This window comes from Myxine glutinosa (genome assembly GCF_964187855.1).
Source record: "Myxine glutinosa chromosome 12 unlocalized genomic scaffold, kmMyxGlut1.1 SUPER_12_unloc_1, whole genome shotgun sequence".
In the NCBI taxonomy this organism is placed as follows: domain Eukaryota; kingdom Metazoa; phylum Chordata; class Myxini; order Myxiniformes; family Myxinidae; genus Myxine; species Myxine glutinosa.
Genome location: NW_027616355.1, coordinates 170,181 through 194,379, shown reverse-complemented (window position 1 = coordinate 194,379; position 24,199 = coordinate 170,181). Strand labels below are relative to the sequence as shown.

Sequence of the window (24,199 nt, the reverse complement as noted above, 5' to 3'; positions counted from 1 at the left end):
ATTGGATGAAATGTCCAGGGGTAAAACCAGGGATGTCTGTTCCACACGTGACTGCTGCGCTGCGCTCATACGTTTGCACCTCCGTGTATGAACAACTATACCCATGTGCAAAGAGCGTGTCTATGAGAAATCGAGAACCAAAATGGAAGTGCATTTGGATTCCAAGACCCACCAACAGTGGAGCTTGAAGGATCCTAGGCCTCGTGGCTTGCATGATCGTCTGTCCCAGTGAGCAGATTTTAAAGTCTTTTCCTTTCCCCACAAACAGCATTTCGAGCAAGAGCTTTAGTGACTCAGGTAGGAACTTGGTTGCAGCATTGACAGTGGACATATCAAGAGTAGTCGGGTAAATGTCCTTATTTTGAGATACCTCTTTTATGTCACTTCTAATGAGATCAGCAGCTGTCTTGATCAGGCGCAACTTTTCTGTTTCAGGGTCCCTTTCCTTTTGCTGACGATAGAAGTCATGAAGAATCGACGATGCCACACCCCTAAATGTCACAACATTTGATTTTCCATTAATGTCTGCAATTATGATCTTATCACCAAAGTGATTGAAAAGGTTATCCTTCATGTATGAAAAACCATATGCATCACAGCCAGTGTCTACTAAGAAGTCATCCATTTTCCCAATTAAATCACTAATTGTGGTTAGTTCCTCATCATTTTCCTCAAGGTACTTTTTTTTTTTTTTTTTTTGTATACTGAATCGAGGCTCGTGAAAGAGCTAAAAAGCTAAAAACTTTGCCACCTTCAGGAACGCTTCATGTCTGATCTGGTCCTTGGGTCGACCAAGCTTCTGCTTTTTTGATGAAGACGCCTCTTCCGATTGGAATTTGAGTGGTATCTGTTTCTTTGTATGAAAGTTAACACTGCACACCTTATGGTATACCGCATCTGCTGCGTGTAGATCGCCAACAAATGCCATTCTGCTCCTCACAGTACCCGACCAGTTGTCAGATCGATTTTCACAGTCAGCAGACACATGATTTTGGAAGTCGAATGTCTTAACCTGGATCAACATATGGTCCTTTTTCCTCCCCTGGTACTTGTCAGGATTACCACAGAAAAGACACTGAGTTCTGTAGTCAAACGCTGAATCCATTGAACGAAGGCACCTCCCTTTGTCTGCTTCAGACGAAACACGTTTTCGCTTCAGAGAAAGTTCAATGTCTCTCACATTGCAGAACACCCTACGACAATCTGTATGAACTGCCTGTCCTGGATGGACTTGGACTTTTTCACCACGCTCACGTCCAGCTTCTTCGATCCTCGTACAACCTTTATCCGTCAGTGTACTGGTTGGATCACTGGAGAGGGGTTTCTTACAGAAGACAGTCGATATCACCCATGTTGCTGAAAAGAGAGGGAACTTAGGATTACATTTTATTCCCTGTGTTGTCCTACTATAAATGTATAGGTTCATAAAAATACAAAATTTGAACATGTTTATTATAAAATTAAATGTTAAAAAACTGCTTTTAAAAATAAAAATAATACCTTAAACAATCATAAATTAAATATAATACGACTTACATTCACAATGACCACAGTGTTTAACTGTCCTCAGCACACTGATCAAATCTCTCACTGCAAGCGTCACTCCACCTCTCGTTCACGGCTCTCGTTCAATCTGAAAATAAAGTATGATCCACTCATTATAATAGAGTATAATTTTATGTATTTGTTCAGAGGATCGACAGGTTTCAGAAAAATATCATTTTTTTTCTCTTGCAATTAGTGGTGGGTTAGGGGTAAAAGTTCGCTAGAATGACTGGACTATGTAGTCTCAGCTGACCTGAAGGCTGCTCTCTTGCACATTGATCCTCAGCACAAGCCTGTGTCTGCTCTGTAGTCTCAGCTGCCCTGGATGTTTCCTGTCTTGCACGTTGATCCTCAACTCGAGCCTGTGTCTGCTCTGTAGTCTCAGCTTACGTGGAGGTTTCTTGTCTTGCACCTTGATCCTCAACTCGAGCCTGTGTCTGCTCTGTAGTCTCAGCTGACCTGGAGGCTGTGGAAAGGGGATCAGTTTTTGCATCTTTTTATGTAATGCGGTGATGTTGGTGGACTCTCAAGCAGATGGAAGATGACCTCGAGCAAATGATAGGGTGAAAAGGGCAGAGAGAGGACTTGTATGTGGAAATACAAAACTGGAAATGCAAGACCAGCAGAGCAGGTTTTTAGGACACAGGAGATGATGCCGTCCAGGCCAGTCGCACAGTCAGAGTCAAGGGTTGAAAGAACCTTCTCCACCTTCTCTGGTGCAAAAGACAGAGTCTAGGAGCAGTTGGGCACAACAGGGAAAGGTGGGTACTGAGAGTGTGGGGGTGGGGACACAAGATTTGAAAGCAAACACAGAATTGAGGCATTTGACCTTCTCACAAGCGGAGTCGGCTGTGGTGCCATGATGGAAGGGGAGCATACTCCAGAGACGGACTTAACAAGGCACCACTAGTTTTTAGAGGAGGGAGACACGTTTGAAAGTTCAATCACGAGGTTGGACAGATGTTGTTTCCTACCTCCACTGAGACTGGGCACAACGTGTTGTGGACTTTTTGGAATGCAACGAGATTGCCTTCTCTTGGATTTACCTTCTAGGAAGAGAATGCAGGTTGTTTCGTAGCTACTGCCTCACAACAGGATTCAGTGCACTACTATGGGTGGGAAGGATAGGATAATTGGAGACGAGATGGGATGAATCTGTGCATGAGAGAGCAGGTTTCTGTGTAAGAATTCTCAGGCTGAGTTAATATCAGGGGCAGTAGATATGGGAGACCAGTCCTGAAGTGATCGATGGTTGCTTGAGTGAAATGCTGCTCGCCGATGTTGAGGCAGCTCTCTGAGAACAGCCAGTTCTCTGAGACCATAATGTAATGCCTTTGATGTTTCCAACCCTACCCTCTACAGCTGCAGGCATTTACACGCAGCACCTGCATGAGAACCCCAACACTACATGCACCATCAGCCGCCAGATTGGATTCATCGCTTATCAAAGACAGCAGAGAAAGAAACTCGTAACATCAAGGTTGTCAACCATGTATCACGTACATTGCCGATAGCAGTTACCATATGACAACTAAAAGCCAATGACATCTCTCACCCGTAATTGAAACAAACACCAATCAGTTATGACTTAAGCAATTATCCTCAGCTGTGACTCGGAATATATAATTATCAACACTGGGCTGTGTGTGGGGAGGAGGGTGTGTGTGTCAGGAGGCTGCCTGCCAGAAAAGAAAGAGGAGGTGGGTGAGATGAAGGTTATTAAACACACATACACACCCTGGATTAAGTTAAAGGTGGGAGGAAACAAAAGCACATCACAAACGCCAATCAAAGGGAGACGCGAAGCGCCCCTCCCTTTATATATGGCATCGTTTCTCTGTATGCAGCTTTAACATGGGGACTGAAAATACGTTTCTTGGCTTCCACTGGACGAAATTGGCTGCAAATTTCCGAAGTAAATGCTTTGTACATCGAGGTACTATGTTCTAAATTTCAGCAACGCCTGTTTCTGCATTCTTGTGTTTTATGAAGAAAACCCTCGAATTCACAGTGGTGTCTGTCCGTCCGTCCGCCCAAAATATGATGGCGCTCATATCTCAAGGACTATACATTGAAACTAGCTGAAACTTGGAATATTGTTATATTTGTGGGGGTAGTGATATGTAGTCAGGTAGATTTGTGTAGGTATCATGCTCCGATGTTGGGTAAGAACCATCACCTGTAATAAGTTCTGTTTAGACCGTGTGTTCGGATTAAGCTTGTATCTTCGTCTCCATTACGAGGAATGGGGCATGTTAGCTAGTATAGGGATTATGTTAATTTCCCTGTTCGTCAAACCTCAGTCATTTATCCTTTGGCTCTTTTGGCACTGCACCGTAGACGCTAGTGAGAAAGGCCCATTAATTGCACCAAATAATAACCATAAAACCAACTGGAAGCCAGTTCTGAACACTGCCATTTGGATGCACCAGCGACATCGCCACGGAAGACAAGCAGGCCGAAGACACGCCCCGGGGACTCGTGATTGGCCGGAGCAGAGCAAGAAGCGACTCGCTATTGGGTGGGAGTCGACCAATGGGAAGGCCAGGTTAAGGAAAGACTCGTGATTGTACAGGGCGGAGCAAGAAGCTACCCGCTGATTGGTGGAAGGAAGGCCGAGGAGGAAGCAGAGCACCGATTGGCAAAGACCACCGATTACATCAGGGGCAAGCAGGAAGCGGCGCACTGGTTGGTGGAGAAGCGCTGATGACGTCACGACCCGACGTTAAAAGAACTCAAGGTCCGACATTTTCTCTACTTCTTGCCCTCCATCCTTGCTCACTGACCCTGGACTCTTGCTTTTTGCCCTTCATGCCTGCATTTTGCCCTTCCTCGCCTCTTGGATCTTCCTCTTCTCCCTCAGCGTTCCTGCCTCTCGCTCACCCCTGGCCTTCGACACTCTGACGGAAACAATCCTTTGGCATGCGAGGAGAACGGAGGCCTGACTTTGTGCGCGTGCGCCAAACGACGAGCGGTTTCCCGCCAACGCCGGAGCCGCGTCAAAACTGCATGCTGGGGCCTGGACGATTGCTGACGAGGCAGCGAGTTGAGCTAAGTGCCACGATAAAACACATAATTTATTTTATCCAGTTTATCCTTTCCCTTTGTGTGTTATAAGTCTGGTGTGGGGACATCCCGATTAGTAAAGTGATTTTACCGTCGCGCTTTCTTGTTATCGGCATCCGTTTTAATAAACCCATTCATTATTTTCTGTACATTTATAAACCCAATTTTTCTTTGAGTTTATTTTTTGCAGGGTGAAGATGTCGGTGAGACCCGCCCAGGTAAGTCTGTACTCTTCTTTTCCCCTCACGTATTATCCGCGAGGGGGAAGAAGGGACGTCGGAGAGATCATCATTATTTGATGACAAAACTCAAATAGTAAATCTAAATTTCAGGTCAATTGGATGAAAATTGATGATTTTATGTGACCTTTTCACAAAATTATTAATTTGCCTTCTCCGTATTATCATAACTAGCAACGGTAACCGCCCTACGGGCGGGGCTTCAATTGGGAGGCCCAAATGAAAAGGCAAAATATCAGAAATTGAAGGCTTTTTTTAATTTTAAACGATTTATATAAACATCCGTTAAATCATATCACACACAAATTATCAAAATCTAAACAGTATTTGAAGAATTCTTTTCCTGATTTCCTGATTTTCCTGATTTGAGCTCTCCGTGGGAATGTCCTTCGTGGAAAACAGTCCCAGAGCTCCATAAATGGCGATTATCTCCAGACCATATCCAATTATATGCTTATTCAACTGGAGTAATTACCTCCGCCATCAAAGGTGGATGGAGGTTATGTTTTCACCCCTGTCTGTCTATTTGTTTGTTTGTTACTTGGCAAAAAAAAATCTTTTTGACAAGTACGTTGATCACTCCAGTTTGTGTGTGTGTTTGTTTGTTTGTCTGTCCACACTTATATTTGCCTACAGGTCACAATTTTAAACTGATATTCACGAAACTTCGCCAAATGGTGGAGTTTGTGGTCTGACAAAATTCTACATATATATTTGAGGTCAAAAGGTCAACATAGGCCAAAGGTCAACCACTTTTCTCAAATTACTAAAATCCTCAATTTTCATCTGATTGGCTTGAAATTTGAATAGGATTTTCATATCGGCTAACTGAATTCAACGACCGACTATTTTTGAGATCAACATCGGCCAAAAGATCAACATAGGCTAAATTTCTAAAATTGTCAATTTTCATTCGATTATCTTAAAATTTGAAGACGATTTGCATATCTAGTCACTGAATTCAACCGCTAACTATATTTGAGGTCAACATAGGCCAAAAGGTCAACATAGGCCAGATTTGTAAAATCCTGAATTTTCATCCGATTGACTTTAAATTTGAATAGGATTTTCATATCTGTGAAATGAATTCAACCACAAGCTATTTTAGAGATCAAAATAGGCCAAAGGTCAACATAGGCCAAAGGTCAACCACTTTCCTCAATATTTCTAAAATCCTCAATTTGCATCCGATTGTCCGATCTGTCCAGGATGTTCATATCAGCTGAATGAAACCAACCACGAACTATTTTTGAGGTCAACATAAGCCAAGTTTCTAAAATTGTCAATTTTCATCTGATTAACTTAAAATTTGAAGGCGATTTGCACATCAGGTCATATAATTCAACCACAAATTATTTATGAGGTCAAAAGGATGCTCCACTGAGTGCCATTCTACGTTGTTCCCTTTTGCCAAGTGTCACTCGGAGTGATTTTTCATCTGTCTGTCTGTGAATAAGATATCTCAAAAAGTTGTAGACAGATTCAGACGAAATTTGGCAGAGATGCAGTGTATCTGACAAGGACGAAATGATTAGATTTCGGTGAATATCCGGAATTTTAAAGTGATTCTTCACCATTGGGAAATAGTACCAAAACGATATCTTAAAAAGTTGTGGACGAATTTGGACGAAACTTGGTGGACCGGTTGGGTGTATGAGGACGAATCGATTCGATTTTGGGAAAGATCTCAATATGGATTTGGATACGATAATTATTTAATTTCAAAGAGATTCTTCACCATTGAGAGATCGGGTGAAAAGTGATATACTGTATTACATGATATTTATAAAAGTTGTGAACGAGTTATGACTAAACTTGGTGGTCGAGTTGCTTAGGTGACGAGAACAAGCCGATTCGATTTTTGGTTCAGGTCCGAATCCATATCCGGCAGATCAGTCAGATACTAAACATAAACTGTTCAACCAGGCGGAGGTACGCACTCTACCGAGTGCCTTTCTAGTTTTGTCTATGAGATTAATGAACAGGTCTTGTAACCCCCAGACAATGTTGTAACTCCAGCAACACTGACCGACGAGGAGGTGCTTTCCCAGAAACAGGACACAAATGTACAAGGAACGAGCCCGTCGAGGTTCTTTCCAAAGCAACCAAAGAGTTATTGTAACCCAAGGAGCCCATTTGGCGTCAATATGAAGAATCTAATGATAACACTGCCTTCTTTGTTGCTCTTCTGGTGGAGCTTCTGCGCACGTGCTGTGAACTGGCGAAAGCATCATGGAATAAGGATTTAAATGCCGAGAGATAAAATAAAAAAGACCACAAACAACCACAGCACGTGCACGCACAAACAACCATAGCACATGTACGCACAAACAACCAGAGCACATGCACGCACAAACAACCATAGCGCATGCACGCACAAACAACCATAGCGCATGCACGCACAAACAACCATAGAACAGGCACGCACAAACAACCATAGTGCATGCACGCACAAACAACCATAGCGCATGCATGCACAAACAACCATAGTGCAGGCACGCACAAACAACCATAGCACAGGCATGCACAAACAACCATAGCACAGGCACGCACAAACAACCATAGCACATGCACACACAAACAACCATAGCACATGCACACACAAACAACCATAGCACATGCATGCACAAACAACCATAGCACAGGCATGCACAAACAACCATAGCACAGCATGCACAAACAACCATAGCACAGGCACGCATAAACAACCATAGCACAGGCACGCACAAACAACCATATTGTATGCATGCACAAACAACCATATCGCATGCACGCACAAACAACCATAGCAGATGCACGCACAAACAACCATAGCAGATGCACGCACAAACAACCATAGCAGATGCACGCACAAACAACCATAGCATAGGCACCAGCAAGCAACCATAGCACAGGCATGCACAAACAACCATAGCACAGGCACGCACAAACAACCATGGCACAGGCACACACAAACAACCATAGAACAGGCACGCACAAACAACCATAGCACAGGCACGCACAAACAACCATAGCACAGGCACGCACAAACCACCATAGCACAGGCACGCACAAACCACCATAGCACAGGCATGCACAACCACAGCACATGCATGCACAACCATAGCACATGCATGCACAACCATAGCACATGCACGCACAAACAACCATAGCGCATGCACGCACAAACAAACATAGCGCATGCACGCACAAACAACCATAGAACAGGCACGCACAAACAAACATAGCGCATGTACGCACAAACAACTATAGCGCATGCACGCACAAACAACCATAGCGCATGCATGCACAAACAACCATATCACATGCATGCACAAACAACCATAGCACAGGCATGCACAAACAACCATAGCACAGGCATGCACAAACAACCATAGCACAGGCACGCACAAACAACCATAGCAGATGCATGCACAAACAACCATAGCACAGGCACGCACAAACAACCATAGCACATGCATGCACAAACAACCATAGAACAGGCATGCACAAACAACCATAGCAGATGCACGCACAAACAACCACAGCAGATGCACGCACAAACTACCATAGCAGATGCACGCACAAACAACCATAGCACAGGCACGCACAAACAACCACAGCAGATGCACGCACAAACAACCACAGCAGATGCACGCACAAACAACCACAGCAGATGCACGCACAAACAACCACAGCAGATGCACGCACAAACAACCACAGCAGATGCACGCACACACAACCATAGCACATGCACGCACAAACAACCATAGCACATGCACGCACAAACAACCATAGCACATGCATGCACAAACAACCATAGCACATGCACGCACAAACAATCATAGCACATGCACGCACAAACAATCATAGCACATGCACGCACAAACACCCATAGCACATGCACGCACAAACAACCATAGCACATGCACGCACAAACAACCATAGCACATGCACGCACAAACAACCATAGCACATGCACGCACAAACAACCATAGCACATGCACGCACAAACAACCATAGCACATGCACGCACAAACAACCATAGCACAGGCATGCACAAACAACCATAGCAGATGCACGCACAAACAACCATAGCACATGCACGCACAAACAACCATAGCACAGGCATGCACAAACAACCATAGCAGATGCACGCACAAACAACCATAGCACAGGCACGCACAAACAACCACAGCAGATGCACGCACAAACAACCACAGCAGATGCACGCACAAACAACCATAGCAGATGCACGCACAAACAACCACAGCAGATGCACGCACAAACAACCATAGCACATGCACGCACAAACAACCATAGCAGATGCACGCACAAACAACCATAGCACATGCACGCACAAACAACCATAGCACATGCACGCACAAACAATCATAGTACATGCACGCACAAACAACCATAGCACATGCACGCACAAACAATCATAGCACATGCACGCACAAACAATCACAGCACATGCACGCACAAACAACCATAGCACATGCACGCACAAACAACCATAGCACATGCACGCACAAACAACCATAGCACATGCACGCACAAACACCCATCGCACATGCACGCACAAACAACCATAGCACATGCACGCACAAACACCCATAGCACATGCACGCACAAACAACCATAGCACATGCACGCACAAACAACCATAGCACATGCACGCACAAACAACCATAGCACATGCACGCACAAACAACCATAGCACATGCACGCACAAACAACCATAGCACATGCACGCACAAACAACCATAGCACATGCACGCACAAACAACCATAGCACATGCACGCACAAACAACCATAGCACATGCACGCACAAACAACCATAGGCCATGGCATGCACAAACAACCATATCACATGCATGCACAAACAACCATAGGCCATGGCATGCAGGCTCTTTATGGTCCCCTTGTGTTGAAATCCTTGTCGGTGAACATGTTGTTCGAAAAGAGAGGATTAAACATCAGCTTCTTCCATGTTGTTTTTACTCCTCACCGGTATGTGACATTTTACAAGTTTAATTTTTCCCATTAATTTTTTGAATGGACGTCCTAATTTGTAGACTATTTTACTGGTCTTATTTTCAACCTTTGAATCAGTTTGCTCATCAAAAGGCACAATATGCGTTTCGAAAGTTTGTTAACCTTCGTACCAAATACATTGTGCGTATCTTCCTTGACAATGTACTGTACTGCACTGCACTGCACTGTACTATACTCTACTGTACTGTACAAATTGGACAAACGATTGAGATGGTTAAAGGTTAGAATAGAATGTGAAGGTTGAAGTTGATGTGCGACGAATTTTCTAGGGAATCGGATCCGCTCGAAGTGAAAATGTCTGAATGGGTCCGTCGTGTTATAAAACTCGTAAACTCATCAGAGCAGCGAACTCCCAAGGCTTTCAAGTACATGAAACAACCACAACCACAGCCACGACCACAACCACAAGAAAGCGACAAAAAAACAACAACAACCTACGAGACGATTCCTATTCGCCGATCATCACTTCCGGGGTAGATAGTGCGCGTTGATGGTTTTTCCAGCGATTTCCCTGGGAAGGTCCACGAAGGCGTTTGGCAAATTGGCCACAGGGCACCGGCACACCGGGACCTTCGCTTTTCGAACGGCGCCATTGGTTCATTATCATCCAGAAGCAAGTACGTACTGGCAGAAAAAGACAGGACAGCCGCCTTAATGTATCTTCCAAAAGGAAGATGTTGCTTCATATGTTATAATATCATATAATACACACCATGGTGACAGTTTAGGGCTGGATTGACATTCGAAGTCGTGAGGCGAGTGTGCATACCTTTAGGTAATCCTGCCAGGATAAATCAAAATGAAACTAGAAAACATCTGAAAATGCAAAGCCCGTCTCACGTCTGCATCCGTTTGTATTCAGATGTCGTCGTCGTCTTCTTCTCTTCTTTTCTTCTAAATAATGAAAACAGTTAAAAAAAATACAAATTGATAATTTTATGCAGCCTTGACCTTTCGATCTAAAAAAAACAATCGGCTTGTAGCTTTTGATTGATGAACCAATTCAGTGACCCAATATGCAAATTTTTAAAATTTCAGGTGAATCAGATGAAAATTGATGATTTTATGTGACGCTGACCTTTGATATTTTAACCAAATTATTAATTTGTCTTCTCCATATACTCAGAGTAAAGCTTTGTTACTCCCACCAGGGAGTAATGCATTCATTCACTCGTGTGTGTGTGTGTGTGTGTGTGTGTGTGTGTGTGTGTGTGTGTGTGTGTGTGTGTGTGTGTGTGTGTGTGTGTGTTCTCGTATGTTCGTGAACAAGATATCTGGAAAAGTTCTCAACGGATTTGGATGAAAGTTGGTGGGATGATTGCCCTTGGGATAAGGAAGAATTGATTAGTTTTTGGTGAAGCTCAGGATATTATTCCCGATCCAGGAATTTTTTGAAGGATTTTCTTTACCATTGGAAGATAGGACTCATTTTTTTTTTTTTAACATTATCTTCTATATATTCTATATTTAACATTGTGATATGAAAATACTTTTCATATTTGTTGTAAATGTAGTTTAAACTCGTGGTTATGCGTTAGAGCGGTGTATTTTTTTTAGCAGCGTCGTCTTCAATGTTCATTTTTTTTTTTCTAATAAAGACATTCTGTCATTTTAAAACCACCAAAGTGTGTATTAGGTTTCCTTGTTTCATAAAATGTATCGTTTGATACGTATAATGCTTTAAAACTGTTTTTTTTTCCTTTACCTCAGAAGAGATATCACCATTTAGCTCAGCGAATGTCATTCGCGGTGTTAGTATTTGATGAACATATAAAGACTTAGTTCCAGATTTATCAATGGCTGAGGTATATTAACAAACGAATAAAACAGATTTGGCAAAATTCCAACTTAAAAAAAAAAGATTGCATATTCACCCAAGGTTGTGAGAGGCTGAAGAAGAAGAAACTTCGCAGACCAAATAAATAATTCTGGTTCTGGCTCTGCGATTTTCAGGTTTATTACTCCCGCCAGGGAGTAACGCATTCGATCATGTCCTTGTGTGTGTGTGTGTGTTTGTATGTTTGTGAACAAGATATCTGGAAAAGTTCTGAACGGATTTGGAAGAATTGATTAGTTTTTGGTGAAGCTCAGGATATTATTCCAGATCCAGGAATTTTTTTGTAAATTTTTTTGGGAAAGATTTTTTTCTGTTTTACTGCTTTAAAGCTTTTATTCTTATTCTTAAATGATGTTTTTCTCCTCTAATTCCGAGATATATCAAAAATAAATTCTCTGACAGTTAGGGCTTACTTTTTTTCATTTATTGTTTTGGGGAGAGGGGATGTTAAACAAAACGTATTATTCCAACTAAACCCACGGCGGGAGTATGCGCTCTACTGAGTGGCGTTCTAGTTGAAAATGTAATGACAAAATTCAAATGGTAAATTGAAATTTCAGGGCAATTGGATGAAAATTGATGATTTTATGTGGCACTGACCCTTGACCTTTTGACAAAATTATTAATTTGCCTTCTCCATATTATCATAATAAGGCTTTGTTGAAAATTGTGACAAAACTCAAATGGTAAATTGAAATTTCAGGTCAATTGGATGAAAATTGATGATTTTAGGTAATGCTGACCTTTAACCTTTGACCTTTTGACAATTATGAATTTGCCTTCTCCATGTTCTCATAATAAACCTTTGGTGAAAATAGCTCAAATGATAAAAACGTTACTGCCCAGACATGCACACACGCACATACACACACACTAAAAAAAACCAAAAACCTCAAGGCAGAAATACAAAATGCACCAAATCACACTTTTGGACACAGTCCAGTAAATTTTGTTGGTAGCAATTGTAAGATAATATGCAAGTTAAATACATGATTGTGTTGACTATTTGTTGTGCCTGATTTGCAGATTGAAGCTGTCAAGATTAACTGAAGTGTAACTGTATTTGAAGTGGACGACCAGTCGGGAGCCGTGCGTCAGGAACTCCTTACAGAACAGAGCATAGTTTTCCATTCGGTCAACCAATCGAACCTCGGTCAACCAATCGAACCTCGGTCAACCAGTCCAACCTCGGTCAACCAATCCAACCTCGGTCAACCAGTCCAACCTCGGTCAACCAATCCAACCTCGGTCAACCAGTCCAACCTCGGTCAACCAATCCAACTTCGGTCAACCAGTCCAACTTCGGTCAACCAATCAATGATCGTGTTCGAGTCTGCCATGTAATTTTCATGATGAATTTAAAAGATGACCAAAGAACAAACAACCTTGCACCTTTTGTGGAAAATGGTGATTTCAGCAATGTGTGCGAAACTCGAGCGGAAATCTTACCGTCAGTTCCATCACTACACGAAACGAATGTGACAGAAGAAAGTGGAAAAAATACAAGTTGTCTTTTCAATGCCATTATTAAAGAGAAGTCTGTTGTCAACGACAAAGAAACTCGATGTGATTTTGAACGGCTGATGGCACCAGACTGTAAAGTTGAAATGGAAGATAAAAAAATAGAAAACTCCAGTCTGAGTAGTCTCAGCAATGCATTACATGAACCTATAGTGACCAAAACTGACAGTAACAAAACTCATGATGGGTCACATATCCCAGATATTATTCCCACCAAAACTGAGCTGGTTGAGCAAGCCTTGAACCTTCAAATGCCAGAGAAAAACCTTTCAACCTGCCCAGTTCGGAGGAAATCCATTGCCTTGTTTTATAGGAGCATTGAAGCCGGATTACCACCAAACAATCAAATGCTTGATGGTGAGAATAAAGCCATGAGCATCGCAAGTGAATTAGAGGAATGCATCCATGGACTCCATCCCAATGAAGGACGGCACTATCGGGCATGTGTGCGCAGTCGCGCCGCCAACCTGGCAGACCGGCGTAATCCAGGCCTCTGCCATCGCCTGTTAACTGGGGAACTGAGTGCCCAGCTACTTGCGGCCATGTCAGCCGAGGAAATGGCCAGTCCGGGGCTTCGGCGATGGCGGCAGACCTGGAGGCGCGAGACCTTGAAGAAGTATCGGCTTCCTGAGGGTCTGCCAGGAACCACCACAACACAACTCAAATGTCGACGCTGTGAATGTCGCAACTGCACCATGTCGGTAGTTGAGCGCGGGGTATTGTGCTTGCCAGCCTGGGTGACACCTGACACTGAAGGACAACTCACTCTCATAACATGTCAAGGTTGTGGGGAGCGCTGGTACAACGCAGGTTGGCTCCCACCTTGATTGGGAAGGAGAAATGGTACTTTTGAAATGTATTGTACAAATCTGTAGCTCGTGGTCACTTTCCAATAAAGTCAATAAAGGCTGTCAATAAAGGCTGTCAATAAAGTCAATGAAGAAATTCTCATGTCTGGATCTTCATCAAAATCTAATCAATTTTTCTTTGTCGCATATCCAACCTGTCCACAATGTTTTGTCCTTATCCGTCCATTACCTTTGAAGATAGGCTATTCACAGACAGCCAAACAGACAGACAGGGTTGAAAATATAATCTCTGTCCACCTTCGGTGGTGGACGTAATAACTAGAACGGCACTCAGGAGAGAGCATACCTTTGCCTGGATGGCCATATCACACAATGGTGAAGAATCACTTTTAAAATTATACTAGCTGTATCCGGATTTTCACCAAAATTGAATCAATTCTTCCTTGTCTCACACAACCTGTCCAACAAGTTTCCTCCAAATCCATCGTTAACTCTTTCAGATATCCTGCTATGTATCGTTTTTGGCCCTATCTCCCAATGGTGAAGAATCATTTAAGAAATTAAATAATTCTCAAATCCGAATCCATATTCAGATCTTCACCAAAATCGAATAGATTCTTCCTTGTCACACACACAACATGTCCAACAAGTTTCGTCCAAATCCATCCATAACCTTTTTGAGATATCCTGCTATGTATCGTTTTTGTCCCTATCTCCCAATGGTGAAGAATCATTTTAAAATTCTTGTATCCGGATCCGAATTCGGATCTTCACCAAAATCGAATCATTTCCTCCTTGCCACATACGCTACATCTCTGCCAAATTTCGTCCGAATCTGTCCACAACTTTTTGAGATATTGTGTTGACAAACGGACAAACAGACAGGGGTGAAAACACAACGTCCATCCACCTTTGATGGCGGAGGTGATAAAGGACTTTCACAAACTTGTACTTTTCATCGTGTTCAATGGAATTTTAATGCCATGTTCTGTTAATGCTGAATTACTTTTTATTGTGCCATAAAAGTATTATTACGTTGATGGGGGAGGACAGAGATTACCTTGGAAGAGATAGAACTGTGCAGGAATAACATGGACCGCGTGTGAGTCGAAAGCCAATCTCGATGTAAAGGAAGCACTGAAGGGGTCCGGACTCCAGCAGAATACGGATAAAAGGATGGCAAGGCACAAACTCGTCCGAGAAGATGTTTATTCGTAAAACCAACTCGGGAACACTAAAAAGCCCGTTTATCGGGCTGCCTTATAAAGCAAAACCAAAAACCGAAACCGAAACCGAAAGCCACGCCTCTCAAGCGAGGCGCGCTTCTGTGGTCATGTGATCCACAGGTGTAGCTCATTATACCCGCACGCGATGCACGCTTTGGCGGTCACGTGACCAGCCACTCTGGCGCCGTGGATCCCCGCCGGTGACATCACCGGCTGGAGCAAGGATATTCTGATGCCGGTCTTGCTTGGGGGACCCATGGGTCACTACACGCCCCCCCAGAATGGACTTGGTCCAGGGAGGTCAACCTGAGACAGGTCCGGATGACCCGACTGAAACGACCCCTGGCCGGTCGCGGGGGGGGGGGGGGTCCAGTGTGGTGGTGGATGGTCGGACGGGGGGTGTAGTGGACGGGGGGCGGCCGCGCCGCGGTGGCAGGGCCAGCCGTGCCGGCTGGCCGACGTCCATGTGGGCCAGTTTGAGGCGGTCCAGCGAGATCCGGTCCGCCCGGCCGCTGATGAAGGACTTGTCCCGGTGTAGGACCCGGAAGGGTCTGTCGTAAGGTGGCCGGAGCAGCCCCCGGTGCGCGTCGTGGCGCACAAAGACGTACTCCGCCGTGCGGAGTGCTGGGGGGACGTAGGAGTGGGGGTCGCCGTGGCGGGACGTTGGCACCGGGGCGAAACGTTGGGCGGCCTCCTGGAAGTCCGTGCGCTGGCGCGCGGCGGACCAGGGGCTGGTGGCGTCGGGCACGAACTCGCCCGGGACGCGGAGAGTCTGGCTGTACACCAGCTCAGCGGTGGACGCCTGGAGGTCCTCCTTGGGGGCCGTGCGGAGGCCCAAAAGGACCCACGGGAGCCGGTCGGCCCACCCGTCGTCCTGGAGGCCGGCCATGAGTGCGGCCTTCATGGAGCGGTGAAACCGCTCACACAACCCGTTGGCTTGGGGGTGGTAGGCCGTGGTGCGGTGCAGAGTGACTCCCAATGAGCGGGCGACCGCGCCCCAAAGTTCGGACGTGAACTGTGGGCCGCGGTCGGACGAGATGTCCACCGGTGTGCCGAAGCGCGCGACCCAGGTGGCGATGAACGCCTGTGCCACGTCGGCGGTGGTGTTGGAGATGAGGGGCACGGCCTCCGGCCACCTGGTGGTCCTGTCCACTATGGTGAGCAGGTGGGTGAACCCCCGCGATGGGGGCAGGGGACCCACCAGGTCCACGTGGACGTGGTCGAAACGCCGCTCGGGCACGGTGAAAGGAGCCAACGGAGCCAGGGTGTGACGGTGGACCTTGGCCCGCTGGCAGGCTGTGCAGGCGTTGGCCCAGTCGCGGACGTCTCGTCGCAACCCGTGCCAGACGAAGCGTGCCGACACCAGCTTCTGGGACGCCTTCCGGCCCGGGTGCGAGAGGTTGTGGAGGGAAGCGAAAATGCGGCGCCGCCAGGAGAGGCACGACGGGGCGCGGTCGGCCCTGGGAGACGTCGCAAAGCAGGACCGTGCCCGCGAAGGGGACGTCAGCCAAGCGGAGGCCCGTGTCTGCCACCCTGAGCGCCTGCACCGTGCCGTCGGTGGTCTGGTCCGTCGCCATCAGGGCGAAATCCACGCCGAGGTGGACGGCGTTGGCGCCGGCCCGAGAAAGGCAGTCGGCCACGGTGTTGTCTTTCCCGGCGACGTGCCGGATGTCCGTGGTGTATTCCGACACGGCGGAGAGGTGGCGCTGCTGGCGGGCCGACCACGGCTCCGTGACCTTGGCCATTGCGAAAATCAATGGCTTGTGGTCGACAAAGGCCATGAATGGGCAGCCCTCCAGGAGGTGGCGAAAATGGCGGACGGCCAGGTACAGCCCGAGGAGCTCGCGGTCGAACGTGCTGTACTTCAGCTCGTTGGGCAGGAGTTGCCGGCTGAAGAACGCGAGCGGCTGCCAGGCCCCGTTCACCCATTGCTCATGGACTGCGCCCACGGCGTAGTCGGAGGCGTCCGTGGTGAGGGCGATGGGGGCATGTGGTACCGGGTGGGCCAGCAACGTGGCGTTGGCGAGGGCCCGTTTCGCGCCGGCAAAAGCCGCGTCCATGTCCGTGGACCAGACGACGTCGTGCTTCGCCGGCTGGCCTCGGAGGGCGGCGTACAAGGGCCGCATGAGTTGCGCCGCTCGGGGCACGAAGCGGTGGTAGAAGTTCACCATCCCGAGGAACTCCTGCAGCGCCTTGACGGAGCGGGGGCGCGGGAAAGCGGCGATGGCCTTGACTTTGGCCGGCACGGCGCTGTGATGCGGTGGCCCAAAAAGTCGATCGTCACCGCACCAAAGTGACATTTGGCCGGGTTGACAATCAAGCCGTGCTCGCTGAGGCGGCCGAAGAGCGTCCGGAGGTGGAGGAGGTGCTCGGCTCTGGACGTGCTGGCGACGAGGATGTCATCCAGGTAGGTGAAGAGGAAAGGCAGGTCGCGCAGCACGCCGTCCATCAGGCGCTGGAACGGCTGCGCCACGTTTTTGAGGCCGAAGGGCATCCGGATGAACTCAAAGAGGCCGAAAGGTGTGATCACGGCCATCTTCGGGATGTCGGCCGGGCGGACGGGCACCTGGTGGTACCCCCAAATCAGGTCCACTTTAGAAAAAATGGTCCGCCCTGCCAACCGGGCGGAAAAATCCTGGATGTGCGGGACGGGGTACCTGTCGGGGGTAGTGGCGTCGTTGGTGGTGGTAGTCGCCGCATGGCCGCCATCCGCCCCCCGGCTTCGGGACGATGTGCAACAGCGAGGCCCAGGCGCTGCCGGAGCGCCGTACGATGCCGAGGCGCTCCAGCGCCGTGAACTCGGCCTTGGCGACGGCGAGTTTGGCGGGGTCGAGACGGCGAGCCCGGGCATACACCGGCGGGCCCGTAGTGGGGATGTGATGCTCGATGCCGTGCCTCACCGCGATGGCCGAAAACGGCCGCGTGAGGGCCGGGAACTCCGCGAGGAGACGTGCGAAGTCGTCCGCCAATGGGAGGGCGCAGGAAAACTTGGTGGGTGCGGCCCGGCTCAAGGCGCTTGCCAGGGAGCTGTAAGTCTCGGTGTTGACGAGACGCCGGCGTTTCATGTCTACCAGCAGCCCGTGGGCGCACAAGAAATCGGCCCTGAGCAAAGCCATGGGGATGTCCGCCGTCACAAACTCCCAGTGAAAGAGCTGGCTGCCGAAGCGGAGGGTGACGGTGCGTGGGCCGAAAGTGCGGATGGCGGAGCCGTTGGCCGCGACCAATGGGGGGCCGCAGACGGCGGCCCACCTGTGCTCCGCCGAAGCGGGAATGACGCTCAGCTGGGCGCCGGTGTCGCAGAGGAAGCGCCGCCCCGACGCTCGGTCCGCGATGAACAGCAGGTTTCCGGAACGGCCGGCGTTTATTGCTGGGAGGGACGCCGGCTCGCCTGTTTCCCTGGGTCGAACGTGCACGGGGGTCGGCATGATCGGGCCTGCCGCCCGAACCTGGCTTGGAAATAGCACCAGGCCGGGTCCGGCAGGGGCTCCGGTCGACGCGTCGGGACCGGGCGACGCGGCGTCGCCGCTGCCAGTCGTGCCGGCCCGGCGGTCTCCGGGAAGGAGACTGCGTCGCGCGTGGGTGGGCGGGAAGGCTCCCGGCCGCCACCCCGACAAGCTGGCTCGCCGCTCCGGCGAGCTGGCTTGCCGAAGCGATCTTGTCGGCCTCCTTGGCGAGGTCGCGGGGGTTTACGATGGTCGTACCTGCCAGGGCGACCCGTACCGGGGCCCGGGAGCTGGCAAAGAAAGAGCTCCTGAAACAGGAAATCCGAGGGGTGCTCGCCGAGCATGTAGTCCATGCGCTCGGACGGGCGCGTATCGCCGAGCTCCGGTAGGTCGAGCAGGCGTCGTGCGCTCTCAGCCGGGGAAAGGGCGAACGCGCCCAGCAGAAGTGCCTTGATGGCGTCGTACTTGCCGTCAGCGGGCGGGTACTGGAGGAAGCTCAGGCAGCGGGCGGCGGTCGCGGAGCCGAGCGTGGCGACCATGTAATGGTAGCGGGTGGCGTCCTCCGTGATGCCACGCAGGGCGAACTGGGAGTCCGCCTGCGCGAACCAGATGGCGGCATGTGCTTCCCAGAAGGTGGGCAGCTTGAGGGACACTGCGGTGTCCATTGCCATGTTGCAAATTCGGGGTCACCAGTGAAGGGGTCTGGACTCCAGCAGAATACGGATAAAAGGATGGCAAGGCACAAACTCGTCCGAGAAGTTGTTTATTCGTAAAACCAACTCGGGAACACTAAAAAGCCCGTTTATCGGGCTGCCTTATAAAGCAAAAACCGAAACCGAAACCGAAAGCCACGCCTCTCAAGCGAGGCGCGCTTCGGTGGTCACGTGATCCACAGGTGTAGCTCATTATACACGCATGCGCGGCACGCTTTGGCGGCCACGTGACCAGCCACTCTGGCGCCGTGGATCCCCGCCGGTGACGTCACCGGCTGGAGCAAGGAGATTCTGATGTCGGTCTTGCTTGGGGGACCCATGGGTCGCTACAGTACGTTCTTATGTCTATATCTGCTCATGTTGGCTTAAGGAATGTGTTTGAATGGGCATGATTCGAGGGTCGTGCTTCTGAAAAGATAGAGAGGGATTAGTTACGGAAACGTGTGTAAAAAACCTCATGTAAACTTCCACCGGGCGTGCCGGGTGACATCTCTGTTGAACATTGTTCACAAAAGCCCAGAAAATCGAGGCAGAAAGCAGAGGCGGCATTCCACTCGGCAGGAGGGGGCGGAGCTATAATCGTCCCGTGCATGGGGGTGGAGCTCCAAGCCTGTAGGAGGAGCAAGCGTTGTCAAGGGAGACGAGGGAGGAGAAAAAGAGGCGAGTTCGGTGTGCTGAAAGGAGCGGGAACTGTTGTGAGAGGATTGCACCATCTGTGAGGAGAACTAAAGGACTGGAGACGAGCTCTCGCAGGCTGAGGAGAGATGTAAGGATTAAGGAGGTCGTCCTGCTTACCTGCTTTTGACCTGGTGTTGTCTTCGTCCTCCCCTCCAGTATTATTCAGTCCAGACATGCTATCCAGTTGAACTCGAGGATAATCCAATCTAATGTAATGGAATCTAGTCCGGTTTGCTCGGTCCACTCCACTCACATTCCCACCTCGCCGGTGCCATTCCGCGCACGTGAAGAAGTCAATGTAAAGCCGCAAAATACATTCATTCAGTAGAGCGGAGGTCATACACCGACACCGATGCTGTATTTTGATAATTATAAACTGAAAGGTTAAAGCTTGGTTTAAAAACAACTCCCAAGCACTTCCGGTGATGTCACTTCCTGTTTCCTGAGAGGCACGCGCTGTGAGTTTGTTGTACGGTAGTTTCCTGATACGAACTGGAGATCGTAATCAACTTAAGTACGTCCACGAGAACACAATTACCATCCGGTTCTTGTACATCCATCGGAAATCCGATCGTATGTCGTGTGACGTAACATGTCGTGACATCGTAACAACGATCTCCGGAATAGCGACTTCACTTGTCATTTTCAATGTCCCTCCTTTGACATGCTGGGAACCGAAAGTGAGGTCGAAACAGGGTCGTGCTTACATAAGGGGACATTTGGACCTTCACTGCCGTGTTGTATCGTCTTACATACTTCATGCAGGGCGATTCAACGAATGGACGTGAACCTGTGGCTGGAGGACCCGTCCACCGACACTTGTGGTTGACTCGTCGGTGGACGTTCGAAATCCTACGTCGTATTTCACGAGGAGCATGCGGGTTATCGCCAGCACCTTGATCAAATTACAAATTCCTGTCACCGAGAGTGAAACGTAAGGTGGGACAGTGGCGTGCAGGTATGATCCTCCATGGCGGCGCTCCTAGCTGTCACGTGGCCTGGCTTGTCATGTGGCACACTCGCCTTCATCAATGTGTGTGCCATTCCCCAGATGGACGTCAAACTGGAAATCCCATCTGCCGGCATTAGTTGTTGGATCTTAAAGATCCCACGGTCTCCTTCTCGAAGAGTAGGCGAGCTATCACCGGCACTCTAGCCAAATTCCTCGCTTAACTACTTCTGGTAAGGCAATGGCAAACCACCCAGGATAATCCTTGGTCAGGAAGCAGCTTCGGGGTCACCGATACTCTGTGAAGCAGAGTACATCAAGACAGAAGGAGAGACAGAGAGATAGTCAAATGTCAGGCCTGGCCTGCCAGTTCGTGAATGACTTTATTTTTGTGTACATGACTTGGGCCAAAATAATTCTCCCAGTTGATCCCACATGGTGAGGTAGTTGTAGTTGAAGTACGTGCACGTTTGTTGGAAGCATAACCCGATTTACACTTACCGGTTAGGGTGCCGGCTTGGGATCCTCGGGTCCTTGGTTCGAATCCTGGTTGATCGCCGAATTAATTCCCTGTGTGTCGCAAGAGGTGACCAACAGGGTTGGCGGCGGGAAGGGCATCCGGCCGTAAAACATTGCTTCAAAAAGGGTCCCACGGTGCCCGAAAAAAGCAAACCACCGCTCTACTGGGCAAAATGGCCTCCAAAGGCGGTTCCTTATCACCCGATTAACAACGAGTACCATAACACAAACTGGAATATGTTGAATGGAATCGTTAAGATTTTTGAGAATTCCATTGCATCGTGTTCTGTGTGATCTACAGTATCAAGATGGCCCATAACAGTGCCTTGTTGGTCCAACTGCAACAGAAGGCAGTGGAGGCGGATGCTTTGATCAGTAGTCTGAAGGTGCAGTTGGCAGATCTCCATCAGAAAACAAGTGAGCTCGTTTCAACAACCTTTGTTATAGTAGTTTCTGATACGAACTGAAGTCTGTGCCAAATTACACATTTCCAAACAATCTATGTATAATCGTGGGGAAGTATGTTGTATGCATGTATCATCTCCTCCTCCAGGAGGATTTGGCCTTGGAAGCTGTAACTTTTCGGGATTAATGATGCCATCCTGAAGTGGTGCACGTGCAAGTTTCGATTGATTCCATCGTTTTGAATTTTTTTTCCCCCTCCTTCATGGCATTTTCTTCCTTTGGGGGTGGGTGGGAGAGGAGGGAGGAGTGATGCAATTAGATTTTTTTGAGATATATAAGCACGACGTATTATACATGCAGATAAGTAGAAAGCATGTTTTTTGCTTCCTCTACAACAACACAACATGCATTTTAAGGCCATTTTCCCTGCTAGAGCAGGGGTTAGCCTTGCGGTCCCCATGACAATCTTCTCCATTTTGCCCTATTTTCTGCATCTCCCCTTGTTAACCTCCTTGCCCGCATTTCTTCTTCCACCATCTTTAGCCAAGTCTTTCTCGGTCTTCCCTGTCCTCTACTTCCTTCTACATTCATTTCCATCACTCTTCTCAACCAGTCACTTTCATACTTCCTCAACACATGACCAAACCATCTCAACCTGTTTCTCTTCACAGCATCAATCACAGGCTCTATTCCCATCATCTTTCGCAATTCATCATTTGTCTTCCTCTCTCTCACAAAGAGACCAAAGGGGACCAAAAAGGGGACCAAAAAACAACAACAACCACGGTTCCCGAAAAAGGCCAACCCCCGCTTTGCGGGGAAAAATGGCCTCTAAAGGTGGTTTTTTCTCTCAACGATACTCCACACATCCGTCGAACCATTCGCATTTCCACCCTTTACAGCCTTCGTTGCTGTTCTAAGTTCATTACCCATGTCTCGCTCCCATAAATCATAACACTTCTCACACATGCAGCATACACCTTTCCCTTCAGCTTCAACGACACTCCCCTCCTCATCAGCACACCACTCAGTTCCCGAAACTTCTTCCATGCACATCTCACTCTAGCAACTGTTGCCGAGTCTGATCCACCTTCTCCATTCAGCATGTCTCCAGGCAGCAAAATGTTTTCACACCTTCCAGCTTCACGCCGTCTCCAAGATCCAACTCAACATTTCCTTCATCTGCAGCTCCCTCTGTGCACACCTTACATTTGAATGTAGCTGCCACACTGGTTAATGACCCTCTCAGACCACTACATTTTTGATGAACCCACTCAGCGCACATTGTACATTGAATGGAGTTCACTCCGACACCCTTCCTGCACACAGCACATGGCCACTTCCCAGTTCTTTCCACCTCACCACATGTTTTACCACTTGCCATCACCTTCGTCTTTCCGATATTCACCTTCAGACCTTTTGTCTCCATACATTCCTTCCACTTGTTCATCTTTTCCTTCAGTCCATCCATACTTTCCGCAATTAACACCAGATCATCTGCATACAACAACTCCCAGGGGAAACCCTCCCTTACGTTCTAAGCCAGCACCTCCATCACAGCTACAAATAGTAGTGGACTTAGTACCGACCCCTGATGCACTCCCACCTTCACCTCAAACTCATCACTGTCCCCGTCCTTTGTCCTTACAGCTGTGCGCGCTCTTTTGTACATTGCCATCACTACTCTGATCAACCATTCCTCCACTCCTAACTTCCTCAATGCCCATGTCACTACTTCGCGTGGAACCCGATCGAATGCTAGGATGTGTCGGCGATTGAGACAGCGGTTTGTTGCCTATACATCTCCCAGATATATGGATGTGTCAGAAGAATGTGATGCATGCTTGGAACAAGATCTCCCTTAGGGTGGGTACTCTGCAATGTTATTAAAATAACACGACCTCCACTGGCTGCTCCAGTAGGGTGTGGGTGCTTTTCTTGTTATCAATATAGTGGCAGCATTATTGGTTAAGATAACTCATGTAACTATAGGCCTCTGTATCCATCTTTGGATATTAACAGTGTACATAAACCTTTAAGTGACAACTATTTATATCGTGCGTTAAAATGTGAAATTTAGACTTCCACTGCACCCTCCCCCACATGCATATTATGATGGATACCTTTTCCTTTTATTTCACTCTTAACTCCATTTCCCTCCACTTCCACAACCGTTCCCACTTTTTCCCACTCCTCATACGACTCCTA

General features: G+C 48.0%; 3 protein-coding genes and 2 long non-coding RNA genes across 22 annotated transcripts in view; 3 read left to right on the top strand and 2 right to left on the bottom strand.

The window, feature by feature from the left end:
• The window catches only part of LOC137437793 (transcription elongation factor A N-terminal and central domain-containing protein), a 115,553-nt gene extending 101,356 nt beyond the window's left edge, over positions 1-14,197 (top strand). Inside the window, exons 1-2 of one of the 3 annotated variants that reach the window (XM_068132424.2) lie at positions 2,913-3,025; positions 12,755-14,197. In XM_068132424.2, the coding sequence (XP_067988525.2) occupies positions 13,078-14,076 (999 nt within the window). In that variant the 5' untranslated portion in view covers positions 2,913-3,025; positions 12,755-13,077 and the 3' untranslated portion in view covers positions 14,077-14,197. Of the gene's footprint in view, positions 1-2,912; positions 3,026-3,232; positions 4,830-12,754 lie in introns of those variants that run through there. The other 2 variants (XM_068132423.2, XM_078768621.1) reach the window with 2 other exon arrangements.
• The window catches only part of LOC137437797 (aminoacyl tRNA synthase complex-interacting multifunctional protein 1-like), a 172,012-nt gene that overhangs the window by 80,625 nt on the left and 67,188 nt on the right, over positions 1-24,199 (top strand). The gene's annotated exons all lie outside the window — the stretch shown is intronic.
• LOC144888912 (uncharacterized) lies at positions 699-10,764 on the bottom strand. 2 transcript variants are annotated; one of them, XR_013621469.1, is made up of 2 exons: positions 10,330-10,764; positions 699-1,633 (listed from the first exon to the last, which is right to left on the bottom strand). It is a non-coding gene; the product is annotated as an uncharacterized LOC144888912 (long non-coding RNA). The 2 variants fall into 2 exon arrangements; XR_013621468.1 differs by lacking the exon at positions 10,330-10,764 and adding an exon at positions 1,799-2,799 and having other exon boundaries at positions 1,568-1,633.
• The window catches only part of AIMP1 (aminoacyl tRNA synthetase complex interacting multifunctional protein 1), an 81,035-nt gene continuing 67,178 nt past the window's right edge, over positions 10,343-24,199 (top strand). For 3 of the 9 annotated variants that reach the window (XM_078768638.1, XM_078768634.1, XM_068132426.2), the window contains exons 1-2: positions 20,068-20,206; positions 21,888-22,003. In XM_078768638.1, the coding sequence (XP_078624764.1) occupies positions 21,895-22,003 (109 nt within the window). In that variant the 5' untranslated portion in view covers positions 20,068-20,206; positions 21,888-21,894. Of the gene's footprint in view, positions 10,509-20,067; positions 20,207-20,455; positions 20,633-21,887; positions 22,004-24,199 lie in introns of those variants that run through there. The other 6 variants (XM_078768636.1, XM_068132427.2, XM_078768635.1 and 3 more) reach the window with 4 other exon arrangements.
• LOC137437798 (uncharacterized) lies at positions 19,475-20,311 on the bottom strand. The gene is made up of 2 exons (XR_010986596.2): positions 20,236-20,311; positions 19,475-20,050 (listed from the first exon to the last, which is right to left on the bottom strand). It is a non-coding gene; the product is annotated as an uncharacterized LOC137437798 (long non-coding RNA).